At 39.2% G+C, this 19,631-nt stretch overlaps 1 protein-coding gene across 9 annotated transcripts in view; it reads right to left on the bottom strand.

The window, feature by feature from the left end:
* The window catches only part of DISC1 (DISC1 scaffold protein), a 181,284-nt gene that overhangs the window by 136,341 nt on the left and 25,312 nt on the right, over positions 1-19,631 (bottom strand). For all 9 annotated transcript variants that reach the window (XR_001554046.1, XM_015857891.2, XM_015857893.2 and 6 more), the window contains one exon: positions 18,644-18,713. Coding sequence is in view for 8 of the 9 variants with exons in the window: in XM_015857891.2 (XP_015713377.1) it covers positions 18,644-18,713 (70 nt within the window). In the remaining variant the exon portion in view is untranslated. The remainder of the gene's footprint in view (positions 1-18,643; positions 18,714-19,631) is intronic.

Consider the following 19,631-nt stretch of genomic DNA (forward strand, 5'->3'; position numbering starts at 1 on the left):
TGGAAACTCTCTCAAGCACACTTCGTCCAAGCATCCCCAAATTTCAAATCATTAAATATTTCACAACACACCCATAAAGGCATCAAATTCTGTTAAAAAAATAATACAGTAGGTTTGAGGGTTTCAGAGCAGCAAAGTAAGCTCCTCTACTGAAACAGGTCCTCAAGCTGATCTGTGACAAAAACACGTCTTACTGCTAAAACCTCAGAAGAAACTTCCTCTGCTATCACATTGTACCTCACATCAGCAGCTCCCTAGCTGCATCGTATAGCAGAAGGCAACAACACGCAGTGCAATCATGTCGCTCTGAAATATTCACCCTATTCCCCACACACATGCTACAGCCCTCTCAGTGCCTACTTCTCGCCATGAACTGTCACAATGAGGCAAAGTGAGATCTTCCTTCAGATAGAATAGAATCCCAAAGGAAGACAAACAGCCTCAAGCAGTCTTTAGCCAAGTCTCCTAAATATGATTTTTATCCAATACGTTGCTAAGTGATTATGTTTCCACAACTACTGTGGACAAGCTGCCCACCAGCAAAAGTCTCTCTAGGGATAACAGCTCCATACTGGAAGCAATACACTTTCAAGGACTGCTATTCTCTGAGACCCACCTTAAAACAGAAACACCTGCTCAGCAGGTTCTTATTCCAAAAATTACTTCTATTTGCTGAGCTATTTCCCCTTACACAGCCTGTAAGCCTCTGTTACAGCAGCAGAATAGATACAATGCACTTTCCTTAAAACAGTAGCTTTGTGTTCTGCACCTGGGGAACTAAACTTTGAAAAACAGGGATTTGCCCCACAACATAGTCATTAATAAATAAGAATATCCCAAATTGGAAAGGACCCATCAGGATCACCAGATCCAACTCCCAGCTCCACACAGCACCACCCAAAATTCAAACCCTATGTCTGAGAGCATTGGCCAGATGTTTCCCATCCTCACCCATTCATTACATTTTGGGTAGAATTTTGTGCTGAAATAGCAGCAGTTTAAGAATATGATTAGAAGGAAACCAGTAAGAGTCATTTCATTTCCACACAGGAACCTCACTAAGGGATTCCTCAGCCTGCTCTGCAGTAGAAAGGATGAACTGAAAAAAAAGGAAAGAATTAACACACAAAATCTCACTGACACAGGTACATGGTTTTATAGAAGGGGTTCTGCCCATGGCTGATAGGCAGCATTAAGTTGCACTGTATTCTCTTAGGAGCACTGTTGCCACAGAGCAACTGCATCGCCTCAAACAAATAACACCATTTCTTTCAGCTTCTAGGTCCCCTCTTTGTAAAACTGTAGATTGTAACAAGTGCTCTGCAGGGGCCTCATTAGGCTTAATTAACACTTGCATGAGATCTTCAGATAAAAAGATTACTATTATTACACAATATTAAGCGCTTCTTGCATAAGAAACCTTGTATTATCCCCTTCATAACTTGACCTTTTCTCATGAGCTTGTGCCTTTCTTGCTCTTCTACTGGACCCTGTTCCCTATTAAAAGACAGCCTTACTTCCTGAAATCACCTCTTAATCTTCTCATTTCAAAGGCAGGTAAAATCCAGCCTCTCTTTCCTATTTTAAGAGGGAGTATCAAGTCCTTTCTTCAAACCAACAAGCAAAAAAAAAAAAAAAATCCCTGTCTGCCCATCTCCCTCCCTTTTACACATATCTTGCTCTTTCCACATTTATGATCTTTCCATCCTGGCTCTTAGGCAAGTCCCATAGTCCTATAACTGTGCTTAGGTCCCCATTCAGCAGCACAGACAAGAATGAAAGAACATCCCACTGGCCGGAAAGTGCAGCCAAGCACCCATCTGCACCCCACACAGGTCCCATCCAAATGGAGAACAGCTCCAGGGCAACCACACCAATCTCCATGCTTAGCATTACCAAATTTGAACATTCTGTGAATACAAACTGACTGCCTTCTTCCAGCCTGTAGTGTTTTACTGCCTCAAGTAGCGTCTCCACCTGCTCACTGGAGCCTCCCCAGTTGGAAATCTGTGCTGCCAGACCAGTATGTGCCTTGACTGAGAGCCAGGTGAGAACCAGAGCCAGGAGGGAAGGAGAAAGAGGAGCAGAGCCGGATGGGATTTGGCCAGCAGAGGCAAGGGCAGGAGCACCTGCCAGCAACAGAGCCCAGGCAGAGGTTTGATTATTGCCACCCTCTCATAAACAGGTTCAGAAAACCAGCTGCTGCAGAAAGGGCAAGGAATTTGCCATTTTAACATGAATTCACATACAAAAGAAGGCATCCCTTTGAAGTGCAGTTTTGTAGGGTCCAGAATTGCAAAGTGAAGGATGTGGGCTCTGTTTCAGCTCCGCAACTGAACTCTCTACATATCCCCTGCGAGAATGTAAAACAAATACACTGAAGCTCATTCTTTTCTGTAGCATGTAGTAACTACAAATAGAAGCACTTCAAGAAATAAGTTTATTAGTGTACAGCTTCACAACACTTGGTATCTACCTGATATATGCCTGTTACAGTATTACAGCTTAATATTACAACACTAATTAATATTACAATTAAATTACAACTACAGCAGTGAATTTTGATATTAATTTCACTCCATACCTACACATCCACATCTCAATAGCTTTATACAAATGCTGAATTTGTTCTACCACAGCAAAATAAACACTGTCATCAGGCATTCCACCCTTATTCTGTACAGCAGCATCTTCTGCCATTGGTATTGTTTGAGCACCATGACTGCGAAACAGTAAGGACTGAAAGGATATGTCTAAACATCAACCTCTATAAACTTCTTCCTCATATTCCTCCTGCAAATACAATAGAAGATAGCTGCTTTCTCCTTCTATACTCATTCAGCTCCCTTTTTCTTTACCTCAACTGGACATCTCAAGAAGAACTATGGTAAAACATGTAAATCAGACAGATGGTATTTGCTGCTCTTTTATCAATCCTGCTGCTCAGTAGTTTTCAAAAGTCATGGTAATTTATCACTCGAAGAATTCCAGATAAAACCTAAGTTCCATTACAACTATTCTATTCCTATTTTCTAAGTGGAATCATTTCCACTTATAGAAAACATCAAAACCTTCAATCAGGCCAAAAAGAGATACTGGAACTACAAGAAGACACCTGTAAATTTCTGTTGGTTTTAGATTTCTCCTCAAAAACCATAATCTTCCTACTATTTCAACAGATCTGAACAAAAGCTGTGTCCCGTACTCTCACAGCTGGAAAAGTGGGCCAGGGTTATCATGGCTTCCTTCACAGTTCTCTTCAGTACATCCACTCTGATCCTAAAATGTGCTCACAGTTCCGTTTCTCTCTTCCTATAATATATCTGAAAAAAAATATTTCTTTAATATAAAAAAATATTCATATATGAATACATATACAAGTACTCAACATACAGGAAAAATGTTCCTTTTCATATATTGAAAACCATTTATCTGAATTTTATTCCTCTTTCTAAGGACAAACGTGCCAATACAAGAAACAAGATTAAATATAGAAAAATATCACTGATGACAGGAGTTAACAGAACACATTTGACTCTGAAATACCACTCTTTGATGATTGTTTTGCTAGAATCTCAGTTAATCAGTGTTTGGATTGCAATTTAGCAGCGGTCATTTCTAAGCAAGACATTCTCCAGTGATGGAGAACATGTGAATGGCTTTTCTCATGTTATTTACTGGAGGCTTCACATTTCAACACATATCTGCTTCCAAACAATAAGCTCCTGTCAAGTCAGCGTTCCATCAAATCTGCCAATTGCAACTCATTTTGTGCTACGGGACAAGCTGACACATTCTATAAAGGTCAAGTGGAAAAATGTCCCTTCCACTACATCAATATCATAAGCTGGTAAAGGTCACTCCACCCAATAACTGCTAGGACAGAAAATAACTTTCTTGCAATCTACATGATATAAAAGAAAAGAAGCTGTTCAGGTCCTTCATTTTTTCCACGATGTGACACACTAATATTAGTGTTGTTTTCTTATGGCCCATACAGCCTAATGAGAAAAGCTTAACCTGGAGGTTTTACAGCTTTCACAAGTACAGCAAATAGAATGCTGAATTCCTCAAGGACAACTTTTCTGTGAAAAATCCACAAATTAAAATCTTAGTATGTATTAGTTGTAACACAGCTCAAAAGCTTCAATCATTGTACGGGTTCAAAGGGCTAAAGCCCAACTTAAATTCTGAATCCTGTAGTATGACAAGCAATGTACTCATTTTATGAGCATCTTGTCTGAAGCAGATTGAAGTAGCTTGCCTACAGTTAAAATATCCCTAAGTATGATCATGTAGTCTTACATTTTAAAAAGTTGAAATGCACTTTTTTTCCTTATAGCCTCCTATTCCTGCATAAGAATTCATTCTCTTTCACTAAAGTGCTTGTTTCTCCAAAAAGTATCACTCTATTATTTGGAACATGGTAAGTCATAACACACAAAATAATGCATTAAAATACCATTAAACACTGCAGCTACTGTTGCAACAGCTGAACAGCAAGCTAATGTAGCTGGATGCACAACCCTCATGTCCGTACAATGCCTAGGTTGCATTGCACAACGACAGAAAATAAGGGAAAGGAAACCATACTTGTTCATCTCACCTCACTGCATCAGTCCAAAGGTGGCTCATTTACAATTCACTATATTCTCAGTCTTCATTTTTAATGAAAGATTAAAAATTGAACACTGTAGCATAAAATTCAGATCCTCTACCACCATTAAGGTGAGTCTGAAAGAAATTTTGCAGTTACTAGGAAGATTGCACTCCAGACTCTAAAGCCAAAAACCCCAAGGATCTCTCTCACCACAGCATGCAGTCAGCACTCTGATTATGATAAATCTGGACATCCAGCGCTTGCAAAGTTACCTAGGTCTTGCTAGATTTCCCCAATGCCTACTGAATATTATCAAAGGCTGCTGTGCACCCTGTGCATGCTTTCTTCTTCAGTTAAACCCAGTTCTCTCTTTCAAAATATTTTTCTTAATTTAAAAGAAAAATAGAGAGAGAAAGATGTAGAATAGCACAGTAACTTGTAGCTCCTTTCATTGGTTTTCATTTCCACAGTGAAGTGGAGGTTGGATGCAGGCCAAGGGATGGGGTGGCGTTCTTCACAGACCTCTTCGCTGCCACTTCAGTTGCCACATGAAAGAATGGAAGTGATGCTTGCTTTACCCTCTGGCTTGTTTCCTAAGCATGTCAAATTCTACTAGTTATTCAAAGATACTGAACAGCAACACTATCAAGACCTTAGAAAGCCATAATGCAACTGTAAGTGTCTTCAGTGACAAGCACTGTGAACGATGGCAGTTTCATAACTTTAGGTTGCAAACAGCTGCAGTAAAGCACAACCAGAGGAAAACAAAATTAGTCTCAACAGTATTCTTTTTCTTTTTTCAAGCTGTTCAGCAAGGAAGATAGGAAATAATTGTATTGCTTTTTTTTTTTTTTTTTTTTTTTTTTGCTAACATAGCTCTGTGTTTGAAGAATATCACTTGAGACATGGATGTCTTATTGTAACTGCATTATCACAGCACAAAACACCACCTCGCTTCTGGAAAACGTTACTTATGTTCACCTGGAAAATTCATCAAATGAGTGCACCATCATGTAAAGAAAATTTATCCTTGACAGCTTTCTCCTACCTGAGGAGGTAAAGGCTTAAAAATCCATAGTTAATAATCTAAACATAAGGAGTCTGATAGCCTCAGATTCCAACAGGATCTTCAGGTGTGCAGCCTGGAGTGGTTATAATAATGGCCTAAAATCACAAATGATTTTGATTGATCTTTAATATATAAAAGTTCACAGACCATATCTCATACATTTCCAAGCACAATCCAGCAGCATGTGCATATACAACACAACATGGGAACATTACACCAGCAGAAGAACCAAAAACTGTTAAAGTGACAATAATTGACAGACTAGGTCAGACTCATCTCCATGTAGCACAAGATCCAGCCTACTGCAGTGACAACTGGCTGTTTCAACATTCCTAAGGATGGAGAGAAAAGCATATAGGGGCAGTCTGCCAATCTCTGGAACACTGCATGCAGTCCTAGTGCCAGGAAACCGAAACTGTTTCTTTGTTAGGTTCCAGAAATCACAAGGCTGTAATAGCCTATAGTTAATTCAATTATACTATCATGAGTCTTGAGAAATAAACCTTCAAATAAAATCCCAGGATGCTAAGTTTCCAAGACCTTTCTCAAAAATATATTTTTAAACAAACCTAAACAGAAGCCACAATCATGGTGTGACAGGTGATGAGTCAAGTATACGAAAGTGTATATCAAAATACATAAAGAATTCATGTAAAGTTTCAAAGAAAGTAAGTATGAACGTAAGTCTTTCAGAAACCTCCTACGGAATATTTCCCTCTGTGCATTTACTTTACATCCCTCTTTCTGAGCTTCACTGAAGATCAAAAGCCATTCTCATACTTTTTCCAAATAAATTCCACATAAGTTCATCCTGATGCAGCTAAATTTACACAGTCATCATTCTAATTTATATTCACTTTCTCCCCTGTTATTAGGTAGGAGAATTAGCATAAAATTCTCAAAGCAAATCCTATGCAAGTAACAAAAATGTCTCTTCTCCAATTCAGACATTCCCACTTCAAAAAATTTATCTTTGGAATTCAAATAACTCCTCATTTTTACCTAACCTGACTCATTAAATTACTTATTTTTCTTTCTGCTCCACTCCCAATACTGAAGGCCATCTGGAAGTTTCCTGTAGGTAGTTGAGTTAGGAAGATTGTAAATTCAGGGGACTACTAGAAGTAGAGAAACAAGGAAAAAAGGAACATTGATGCATATGATTACGAAGATGCAAATGTTCCCAGCTGAACTAAAAGGCATGGCAGAGAACACAGAAGCTGACAAGTCTGACAGAACGTGATCTGATGTGAGAAGTTCAGCTAGGAGGTAGCAGTAAGCAGGAGGAAATCTAAAAGAGGGATACTTGAGGCCAGCATTTATCATAACCCCCACCAGTCTCATGGTGAAACGAAGAAAAAAAAAAACAAAAAAACATGGTTCAATGGAAATACTTGCATTAAAAAAACAACCTACAGAAATCCCTCTGAAACAGGTAGGTCTGACAAAACCAAGGACAAAAATGACAAAAACCAAGCCAGAGATACAGTTCTGTTCACTGTTTCCCTATAAAACCAAAAAGTTCAACACTATCCATTAATGTTACGCCTTCCTGCTAATACTCTTACTCTGCAATCATATGTAAAGGCTTGAAACTTCTGGGACATGGAACTTCATTAGGGACTGAGGATAGCCTACAGAATCGGACTCAAGATATTCCTGGCTAGCAGAAAAGACATCACACAGAAGCATACATTGCCATCACCCAAATCCTTTTCAATAGTTTTAAGGGGAATTTGAATCATTGGAGCTTAACTGATGCAAACAGATATACCATTAGAAACTACCCCCAGCATCAAAGAGCACAGTGGCTTGGCTTCCAGCATGATTGTTCCTTAGTGCTACAGGCACTATGGCAAATATAAAGGAAGGCAGGAGAACAGAATCTGGTAGTAAAAAGGTCAATAGCTTTCCAGTCTAGTGAAAACTAACTCATCAAGTGAAGGAGAAGGAAGATGTGCCTGTCATCACGCCCATGCCTTGATTTCAGATTACTAGGAGACAGATTGACTATTTTTGTACCAGCTCTGCAGCTCTGAAGACAGCTACTATCAGTGAAGTTCATTGCAGCAGCTATCAACTACCACCCTCAGATGACCACAATTACCAGCTGAGAAGCAAATCTAATTCCCACACAGCAGGAGACAGCAGTAGTGCAGACTAAGGAAGACTGCTGGCTGAATGAAAGAACCCAGGAGAAGATGATGCAAGAACTCAGAGTAGGAAATGAGAGGCACTTGCCAAGCATGTTCCTAAAGTGCAGGGAAAAGTTACTGACAGGAAAAGTCCTGTCACAGGAAGAACCTGGTCAACTCACCCCTGTCAAAGTCAAGGCAGTAAAGAAGGAACCACTTGCTAGCCCTTCACCAGCATAGAGTACCAGGTAATGCATTTCTAAACAAACATATGCAAAAGCCCATAAGAAAAAATTCATACAAGGACAGATGTTCTGATCGATACGTTTCCCCGAGTTTAACCTGGAAATTAACATTCCCTTTCTCATTGTTGTTATGCACCCATTTCACTAGCAAGAAGCTGCCTACATTTAGAAGTTACCAAGCAGTGACACATACCTATGGGAAAAGCCAAACACTGCAAAAGCACTGCCCACACAAATACTCTGCACAGACAGAAAGACACTGAACACAACATAGCACTGCTAAATAATTCTTAAATCTATAGAATGTTCTTCAAACCAATACTGGAGGTCAAACTGACCTCCTCACTGACAGGTAGGACAGTCATTAATTCAGTAGGAGCTGGCAGTGATTAAGTTAACCTTTAAACTATTTGAACCTACCTGAGCTCCCAAAGAGAACATTCTATGACTAGAACTAAACACTGCTGCAGCTTCACCCTAACCTTTATTAGAAGTCTCAGGCAGTTAGTTAACCTTAGCTGAGCAGAATATCAACACCACTGTCTCTGACCCTCTCTTCTACAAGTAGGTTTGTGCTGTTGCTTTGCTCCCCTTTGCATCAAAGACCTGTGCCCTTTAGCTGGCCACAGTACCATCCACCCACTCGCTCAGAAGCTGAGATGATGGGTTTGTGCTCTGTACTTTAAAGAGGAACTCCAACTGTTAAGAGTCAATTGGCCTACAGATGAGAACTGAATAAAAACCTAATACTTCACACTGTTTTCTTGATTTTTCCAAAGGTTATGCAGTGTCTCTCAGCATAGGTAGCCTTTCCCACTGCCCACCAGGGCTGTAAAAATACTTTCTGTATCCTTCCCAAGGTATTTAAAAAACACACATGAAATTTAGTAATATTTCTTTGAAGTATGCATAGAAAAAATGTGCACTGTTGAGTCAAGTGACAAAAAAAATATTAAAAATATTTTGGTAAATTTAGGTGAACATACAGTATATCTTTGTAATGGTGAGGGGAAAGAAATTAAGACCTTGAAAAGTAGAAGGAAGATGTGCCTTAAAACTAATAGGCACCAACTAAAATCAGAGCCACCAAACATCCACAAAACAAAAGAGTTAGCAGACTTTCTTAGACTGACAAATATGAATCCCACAGGAATCTGCTTTACATAAAGGGGAGTAGAAAGAGGGATCTAAAAGAAAAAAAAAAAACAAAAAAAAACATTGGTTAAGAATTCTGCAAGATCAAGGCTCTGTGCTGCAGCAGTGGAACAAGTACACAAACCTCTGGTCTGACACACTTGCTATGGAAAGAAGTAACTTGGATAGAATGTGCATGCACAGAGAACTCCGGAGAACTCTAAGAGCTCACTTAGATTTTCTAACATAAATATAGTAAAGGCCGACTCTGGGAAGGGAAAGTTTGTGGGAACAAAGAGAATGAGACTCTCAGAGGAACTAATTTTCCAATCCTTCTAACTTCTGAAATAAAAATTGATTTTGTAGGTGACCACTTTGGTTCTTCATTAGTTCCTCTTAACAGCGTTCATTCTGAAGGATAATTAGAGGCACTTCACAAGCAGTTTCTGTTAAGCAATTATTCCCTATAAAATTAAAGCAATGAAGAAAGGGCATGTAGACAAATTAAAACAGGCACAGCATATAAGGCAGACAGTCTCTAAAAGGATGTGATGTTGTTGCTTACACTCAAAAGAAGCAAGGAAACAAGGCCTGGCATCACCAATAGCACAGGCTCTACAGGAAAATACATGGAAGCGTAAGAAACTCTTGCACTGGCTTGTGGAGTCAGAGTACAAGTTTACTTCCTTGAAAACTGTAACCCAGGGAGTGTTTGTCCAGCAGTCCATGAATCCCTCACAAACAACCCCAGCCATTACACAACCTGCAACTCCAGGAGCCATCAAATAACTGAACTCTGACTTGGATGGGAACTGGATTCACTTTCCTCCTCATCTGATCAAAAGCAGAATTTTCTTGATACCTCTACAAGCAAAAACAAACAAAAACACCCTCATTTTCACTTTCAAGACACAGTATTTTTCCACTTAAATTCAACAAGTAAGAATTCCATGAGAAAAGGAAGAGTGAAATACAGCTCTGCTGCTTTGCTACCAGGTCTGCTTCTAAATAACTCTTAGCTGCTTACACTGGGGAGTCATTAGAGAGCTGTTCAGAGACATGTAGTCTTACCTTCTTGTTGTTCAATTTAAAAGGAAAGTGAATTTTTTCCTGAGAGAATAGCAATGAAATAGCTTTGCTGAGCACATAAGGCTGCCGAAAAAAAGGGTTCAGACTGAACAGAGCAGTCAGTACAACACCTACATGTAAGTATAGCCTAAATATTTGGAAAGCAAGTAAAAGGAAGAGAAGCATCTCTAACATCTCTTGCACAGAATATCATGTTCAACCAATGAGCAGAATTGCACATATATGACAAGAAGGTGAAACACTGTTTTCCTTGTCCTAAATAAAATAAAAAATAAAAAAAATGAACAAGTTTGGTATTATCACAAATAGAATAGCAGGGGGAAACAAAGACTATTTGTTCCCGTCAGACACCTATTTACCTATTTTCAACTCCAGATGCTCCTCCCCATAGGTCCTGAGAGGCAGACAACTCCTGAACCTTCCTGCTCAGATGGAACCAGCATAACTAACTGTCAAAACCTACCTTTGGCTGGGGAGATTGAGGCAATTTCCACTCTTGCACAAAAATACTTTCTCCATCAACAAGAGACCAAATTAAAATATTTTAAACTTATATCCCTGCACTAAGTTATGAAGTTGGGTGCCGAGTTTACAGATATTATTTCACATTGCCTTTAATTACTGTTGCACACTGAGGTCTGTTATTTTTCTCCTCTCTTTAAATGACAGCTCACAGAGAATTTGCTGTCCATGGATAATGAAACATGACATTTGGCCTAACAGATGTATGCACTGGGAGAAGGTCAGGATAAGTGTAGCACCCTTAAGTAGCCAGAGCTACTTTCTTTAACATGAAAAAAATACGACTTCAGAAGAATTATTAACCTGCTTTTGAGCTTCCTGCTTCCAACTTCACCAGCCTGACTTTTACTCAGATTGAGCTCCCTTGAATGGTATTTGACAGAGAAGGATTTTTTCAGCAATAAACCCCACTAGTAGGCTGTCCAGTGCATTATGGTGTGCAGCAGGGACCTTCTCTCACTGAATTTCTGTATGGTCATCATTAAGACAGGCATATAACTTCAGCAGACTCTGCTGAGAAAGTTCTTGTTGTCACTAGGGAATCAGAGTGAGAAGAGCCCAGCACAGAGCAGCCAGAAGTCATTCCACTAATGCTGGAGCATTTGACAGCACCAGCAGTCACCTGTGCCCTTGAGACTGAGCAGACAATGGTCAAAACAAACAGAGGGGAAAAAAAAACCTTTTTAGCAAAATATTTGAATGCCATTTTTCAATAGAAACAGACGCTCAGATATTTGAGCTCTAACAAATAGGAATTCACACACACTTTACAAATTCTGTAGGTCCTACTTATTACAACCTTAAAGCTCTTTGAACTCTTATGCTCTTCAAGAAAATTCAACCATGTTGATAATTTCTTACAGCTCATCTCCATTCCTTCTCTTCCTGAGGCCTACATGGAATGTTATAACTTAGACATCATTAAAAGATGGAAATAAAATGCTGCTTCCACCTGGAACTTAAATATATTTAGGACTATACTCCACAGATTTAACACACTGCTAAACCACGCTTCCTGGCTATAACATTCCCCTCCTTCCCATAATCCCATGAAATACTGAAATCCTGCCATCTTTTTCTGCGCAGACACTCCTACAAAGCCATGGATCTAATTTAGGCCCCCTCTCCTCTATTTTCTAACAAGGGCCTCAATTCTCAAATCAGCCTCACATTCATTTAACACTGGCTCAACCAAGGCATTATCAACCTACTCAAAACAGGACTGAAGTCAGTAAGTATAGACAGACCAATGGCTTGTGAGGTCATTTAGATTCTTTGGAGTATGATTTTTGTGTACAGCAAGACCCTAACTGCTTCTTTTGCTTATTGTAGCATGCCAGCAGCAGTCATTTAATGTCATGTTTCACTAAGTGCCATTGGTCTTGCACATGACGTGGCTGCAATGAACAGACAACAAAACAATTTGTTCCCTATAGGAACCAAAGTAACAGAGGCAAATGCATGCAGGGACCTGAATATACATGATCCAAATTCACAGCAGCTAAATGATGATGTGAAAGATGGAGACACGAAGAGGAAACATCAGCAAGGTCAGATGAAAGAAATACCATCTTCTTGCCATTAACAACCATACCTAAAGCTTGCAGCTGCTCCACCTGGGACTGAAGACCTTATCTTCTACTGTGAGTGCTCTCATTGAAACAGCTGGGCATTCAGTCTCACTGTTAAGGCAATTATCTCTGAACAGCAATCCATTCCAAAAAGTAAGCCTCTCCTCCAGCTGATGACCCACCTTCTACACATTTGGTGTTTCATCTATATCAATCCTGTGAGCTTTCGCTTGCATGCCTTGCACAACAGCATTTTAGGACGCAGCAGTCAGCACTTGCACCACACCTTTCAAAAGCTTGTTCAGGCAGAGGCAGAGTTTAGAGACAAGATCATTTGTAGTTTAAATAATTTAGTAATTCTCCATGTTAACTCACCTGCTCCTGTTACAAGTTAAGGTTTTAGAGTTGGCTCCCTCAAAACAATCAAAATCAAGCAGAAATTCTGATTAACACTAGACTGATGGGATGGTATCAGCAGCAGAAGTTTAAACTCACAGCACATGGGGTCATTTGTACACTCCCACTGGCAGATTTCAGACTCTTTAGCATATTCTGCAAAGCTTGTTATTGTGCAAGAGCAGTAGGAATTTGAAACTCCCTGTACTTACCTTTCGATTGGTGCTTGTCACTACTTAATTATTATTAATTTTTTTAATTAACAATATCAGAAAAGCAACACTTTTTACTACTTTATCTATTAACTTCCACAGGATACAGATAATAAAGGAGTATCCAAAAACTCACACACACCAAAGGCAGCACAAGGAAGTATCCTGGAGGTCAGACATGCCTACCCAGCTATGAATACTCCCAAGCAAAAGTCAGTTGGTCTGGATACAGGAGTGGGGAGGGACCAAATGGAAACCTCAGAAAAAGGGACAAGTTAATTGACCCAAGGCAATCTCACTTTACAGACAAGTTTGACAAGCAATGGAAGGTCCACAGAGATCTCCAATGAAAGCATCTTAAGGAATTCAGCCAGATATCCAGCAATCAGCAAGGAGTGTTGTCAGCTCCACACAGAGGACTGGCACTGGAAGTCTTTCATATTTGCTTTCAAAGTTGTAGCTACAGCCATTCAGCATCTTTTTAACACCAATTACATGGAAATTGTGCTACCGTGCCATCTATCAGTTTCTGTCCATGTTCAGTTATCTATTAAGCAGGCAATAATTGAAAAAAGAAGGCAGTTCTCTACTCCCCTGAAAAGTGTACACCTGAAGTGTAAGACAAGAGCGGCAAAATCAATTTCAAGTTGTTGGTTGAATTAATAGTTGTACTGCCTCCGGGGGTCACACTGCAAATGGATGACAACTTTCTCATTTGGAGTTAATATTCCTAAAGAGGAAGGGAAAGATAAATCTGTCCTGAACACACACACACACACACAAAATAAAAAAAGCTGCATGTTTTTGAAAGTGAAAAGTAAGCAGATGGGCTGGGTAGCAAGAAAGCCATGTCACTCAGTCAGTGGGTACTGTCCAGATAGCATATGAACACTTCTCAGGAGCTACACCTATCAGAACTCCATGCCTCAAACTGCAGTTCAGCAAGGACTCTACTCAATTACACATAACTGCTTATTTTGTTCTGATTTCTTTGTTGCTTGTTTGTAAAAGACTAGCCAAGCTGTCTGGGAACAGCTTGGCTGCATCATGGACTGAGAAAGAGTCCTGCTATCAGAGGAGGGGTAGCCTGTGGTGTCAGTTTTAGACAGCAGATGGCTGGGAGTAGAGAGCTTCCAAGCACATGATTTGCCAAAACTTCAGCAATTTTCTTGTACTCAAGCAGCTTCCAGAAGCCCAAAATGTAGCTGAACCTCTTTACGCTGGCCAAGATTAAGAGAGGACGTAGTAGAAACCCATAAAATACTACTGCTTTCTAAAAAACATAACAATATCTGCTGTCTGACAGAATGATAAGGAGTTTCACACCTTTAAATTGTAACCAGTTCAATTCCTTTTTCAGCTCTATGATATAAAAAAAAATGACAGACATGGCAAATAATAAATGGATATGGATTTTCCTTAAAATTCATTTCAGACTGGTGTCTTAAACAGAGAAACTCAGACAAGCTGGAAGAGTCGCGTGGTTTTCAGCATTTCTGTTGCATAGAAAATCATGTTTAATTTACACTTCACACAAGCACCTGCTTTCCATAACCACCCACAACCTTTTCTGAGGTTACGTGATTTTTTTCAGAGAAAGACAGGATAGACAAGTTAATACATAGAAAATTTGGTTCTGATAAATTGTGAGAGCCCTTCTCCCCACCCCCTTAAAAACTTTATTCCAGTAAGATTAAAAAAACAACAAAAAAAAAGACATCCACTACCTTTTACCTTATAAAGAAGCCTCTCAATTCATGCTTTTCTCAGCATGCAGTTAAGTTTAAGGATTCTACATCTGGAAGTACATGCTACCCTAACTATAGGAGGCATCTATAGCCAGGTTGGATGTGGTCCTTGGCAGCCTGATCTGGTGGGTGGCAGCTCTGCCCACAGCAGGACATAGGGATTGGATAGTCTTTAATGTCCCTCCAACCAAAGCCATTCTATGATTCTCATTCTTACTAAGCTAACTTGCATCCATTTATACGTCCCATCAGAAAAAACACTTGTCAAGAGAGCATCTTATTTCAAGTACAACCTAACCCATCTACAAACAGTTCTATTAACCAAAAAAGAAAAGAAAAAAAAGAAAAAAAAGTCATGTGCTTGAGAGTCAAATTGGTTTCAATGTTTAAAACTTACGATTAGAAATAGAACTTAACTAAAATAATACTTCTCCACTGCAAACTACAAAGAAAAATTTGGAAAGACCAACCTAAAAATGAAAACATAATAGTTCTTTATAAACTTATATCTAAAGTAACACCTGGCCATGTGAGCCAGTTCTGCAGCTCAGCAGCTCAGTTCTGACACTTGATCACCAATCCTTCCACCATCTGTACCATGCAAACTTGGAAAGTTGAAGAACCACAGGAAAGAACAGAAAAAGGGCTTTAAAATGTCTGGGCAATAGATTTGCACTGAGCAAGTCTTGCTTCTACTGCAAGCACAGTTCTCACAGATACAAAAATATACTTTTTTTTCCCCCTCCTGCATTCAGCAGCATGTTTAACCTTGGTGTTGCCAAGTTCCATCATGAATAATGAGCCATGACAAAATTCCAAGTGATCCTTGGAGAACAGCCTGATTTTTACTACACGCTACGCAAAGCAAAATGCTGTTATCATGTTCCCATGGTATAGTACCTGCTTGGAAAATATACAGTGATGTGGCCATCAAGAGGAGACCACGAGTAAATACATTAGTGGCTAAGCTACTTCCAGATATTTAGTCACCCAGAGGCACACTGAGCAGCAAAGAAAAACCCTAACGTCTCCTATCAAAATTATGAGGACTGAGGATGACGATCATCTCTTTGTATATGTATTTGACACAAACATGAAATATCTGTGTTTAAACAACACACAGTCACCGAGCAGGAAAAAAAAAAATGCAAAACTCAGTGGCTTTTAAAGAGTTGGTGTCATAAAATGGATTGAATTCTTGTCTGTTATTAAATCTACGTAAAAGCCTCAACCACTGAAGGGGTAGCATAGTGCAAGTGATAATTTGTTGACCCTTTATTTTCGAGTTTGGGAGTACAGCCACCTGTGTCCCTCTTTTACCTCCTCTTCTTTCCTCTTCCATGTACACAGCATTCACAGCAGGCTATTCAAAACATCCCCCTCCCTCCTTCAAACCATTCCTAGATCAGCCAAACCTGGGCTACCACTGCATGCAGCAGTACCATAATTCAAAACAGTCCTGAAGTGAGAGCAGAACTCACTCTATATTCAAAGAGAATCTCTAAATTACAGGGATAGTATTTTTTAATTAGTAGGAACAATGTCCTCAGACCTCTGCATATACTGTATCTTCTGCTCCCTGATAATAAATTTCCATTCATAGTGCACATAGTAGCTGAGCACATTTAGCTGTTTCGTTCCCCGATAGCAGTATTTGGCAATAAAATCTCTTTAAAGAAGGCTAATTACAGATTTCAGCTGAACAGAAATTGGTACCGGGCCAATCTGTAAGCTCTGTAATAAGCTTTCAAACTACGCTTTTACACCACACAAATCTTTGTACTCTTGCAAGAGCAGGGGCTCTTTAGTTCTAAATGCAAAGGTGGAAAGCTCAGGAAAAGGAAGTGTCACAGCTCCAATTCTTCTTGCAGCACCAGCTTTCCATATACGACTTTCCCTGGAGATAATCAGCCTATGTTTCACAGAAGAACAAACTCAGGAAGTCAGTTCAGATGTCAGTATAATAATGAAGAGTATTTTCACACACAAAAATGGCTGATGATTCTATCAGAAGAGGAACAAAGACCAGTAAGACAGAAAGTAAGTCAAGGACTCAAAAACTGAGAAGAAAATTAAGGATACACAGTCACATATTACACAGTAACATGGCATTTTCCAGGAGAACTATCATTAAGATGAAGTTCCATCTTCCATAGGTGCAGTGGCCCAACACTAAAATCTTCCAGGTGCCTCAGTATCTAACCATGTAACAAATGCTTTCTGGCCATAGGAGCCAGCCTCAGCAAAAAGAGATCAATTCCACCCTCAAATGCTCCTCTTTGCCTTTGTTCTAGTCCACCTTTTGCTCTGTGTAATCTTTGCTTATAGTATTCAATGAGATCAGTTTTCATTCAATCCATTTTTCTGAGGGGAATGAAGAGAAGGCTGCAAACTGCCCTCCATGATACCTGTGTGAGAATCAGGGTGGAAACTGGAAAGGATCATTGATAAGATCAGGGATAACAGGAAGGTAGTCCAGTTTTGAATAGATCAGACTAGCAACCAGGGAGACTACCCAAGAATCCTCTGTGCAAAGAGAGACAAGTCACCACTTTCCTATGTGGTCTACAACTACAGGGCATCACATGCAGATCTTAAGTGTGATATGTTTTTCTGTTTGTTTTTAATTGAATTAGATGAGCACTCTGTGAATTCTGGCTAAAAAACTGAAGGAACCACATGCACTTAACACACAGTTGTCAGAAAGTTTCTTATCAGGAATTCAATCAAAAGGCAATTAAAGACTAATAAGCATACCACAGGTAAAACACATATCAGTAAGGTCTATTCAATTTGACAGAGATTAAACCAGTGAACATCTACAATATGCTCGGCTGACAGCATAGCTGAAGAATATATTAGAATAACGTACTAGAAGAATGACTTGCAAAAGTGGCAGACTTTCCATACTGACAAGGCTTTGAGAGGCCAACAGAACCACCTACTCCCCAGATACTATTAAAACACATTTGAATTGCCTTAATTGTGTACCCTCCCTCCCATATCCTTCAAACCCTATGGTCAAACTGCACAACTTCAAACATTAATTATGATAGGAAAGCTGCAAGTTGGCCTGCTCTCCATTCCCAAAAATGGAGGAAAAAATATGGGGAGGGAGGGTAAAACTGGATTTTATCACCTGCATTCTCTGAATTATCAATGCAACTTACTGAAACACTAGCAGTACTTTCCAAACAAAGATAAATCTATTGGGAAGAATTTCATCTAGGATGAAATTTCAAGACTGTCAAAATATGATTATCTGAACACAGACTACCATACCAGGAAATAATAAGAAACCTGAGATGTTAATAGATGCTCTAATTATTAACATACACAGCTTATCAGAAGTGTCAATCCATTTGAAGAGAAAAAGCACTATTCAAATATAGATACTCGACACCGGCTGTATCATCATTCTTTAGATGGTTTTCATTCAACTCAGTGGACACCAAGTTAATCCCACAGGACAGTATCATTCACTTTTATTATAGCTACTGACCTCATTTTTCTGTGTTAGAGCTCTGCAGTAGTGTCATGACTAAATGTGGCAAGCAACAAATCACACCCTGTCAGCAGCCAGGGCCCATCCTTTCTCTTTTCAAAGCTTTAATTCATTTCCGTATTTTTTAAAGTCATGCTGCTTCAAAACAGCTGATCCAGATGGCGGCTATTCGCATTTCAACCTTCCCACATGGTAATGTGGCTCAAGAAAATAAAAACTGTTGCTACCTGCTGCTGACCTACTTCTCTCTTTAATTTGTTTCCTGCCACATTACAGAATGAACAATAGAGTTCATTGAACTCATCTTCCATATCCAGCCACAGCAGTGTAACAAATACAAACTAAAATTAATTGGGGGAGGAGTGGAATGAGAGGGAGCAGCATGATTCAGGGGAGGCAGAACGGAGCAACTCTCACCTCTATCATAGTCGTCCGCTTCTATTGCTTTCTGCTGAAGCCTCTGAATCCGTAATATCATGGATTTTACCTATGTATAGAAAAAAAGTTATATAGAAATTACATTTAAAAATCACTATTAATCTCTATATAATATACATTTACAGAATTACTACTACCTCACTAGAACAACCCAGTTCTGAGAATTAAACCCCATGTTTGTTAAGTAGACAGACCTATTAGGAAGTCAGCTGAACTGCAGCTACTTGAGCCAAGAATGGCTTTAGTCCAAACATTTACAAGGGATAACAAACAGTTTTGCTTTTCAAGAAAAACAGATTGTGCAATCATAGGATCTTTATTACCCTTTTCCAAGCCAGGATTATTATAGGATTCTGTCAACCTAACATCTACTTCTGATCCCATTCTAACTCAATATTCTGTTCATTAGCACACTTAAGCTTTTGCCTATACAAGTCTTACACAGAGCACATCCAGAATTTCTGTATGCAAACAAAAAAATGAAATGAGTATTTCAGGTCAAGAATATTCACATTAAGGCACAGAGAACTGCGCTCAAACGCAACCAATGAAGTTTAATTAAAATATAATTTAAGCTTATCTAGAAAACACTCATGTTTGCATTTCCAGAAGTTTCCATATTACAAGTGGGAGGAGTGGGAAAAAAAAAACCCTGTACCACATGTAAAATGCCTTTACGCACCAAATAAGTTCTTACTAGATAGTTTTATTTTAAAAGCCAATTATTTTTCATAATGAATCTACATCTTTTGCCAAAATATTTCAGAAAGGCAGGCTTGCATTCAAAGGATGTTAACAGTTTCTACTGTTACAAGAATCTGGTTAAAGGTAAGCAGTCCTTTCCTTATTGCCCCATGCCAGCCACAGTCTAGCACAGCTACAGTTATAAATTTGAGAAGCATTTTCTTATTAAATTCACACATAACCTGTACCAACAAGCCATAATCAGCACTGAGAGAAGTAAACA

This window comes from Coturnix japonica, chromosome 3 (assembly GCF_001577835.2).
Source record: "Coturnix japonica isolate 7356 chromosome 3, Coturnix japonica 2.1, whole genome shotgun sequence".
In the NCBI taxonomy this organism is placed as follows: domain Eukaryota; kingdom Metazoa; phylum Chordata; class Aves; order Galliformes; family Phasianidae; genus Coturnix; species Coturnix japonica.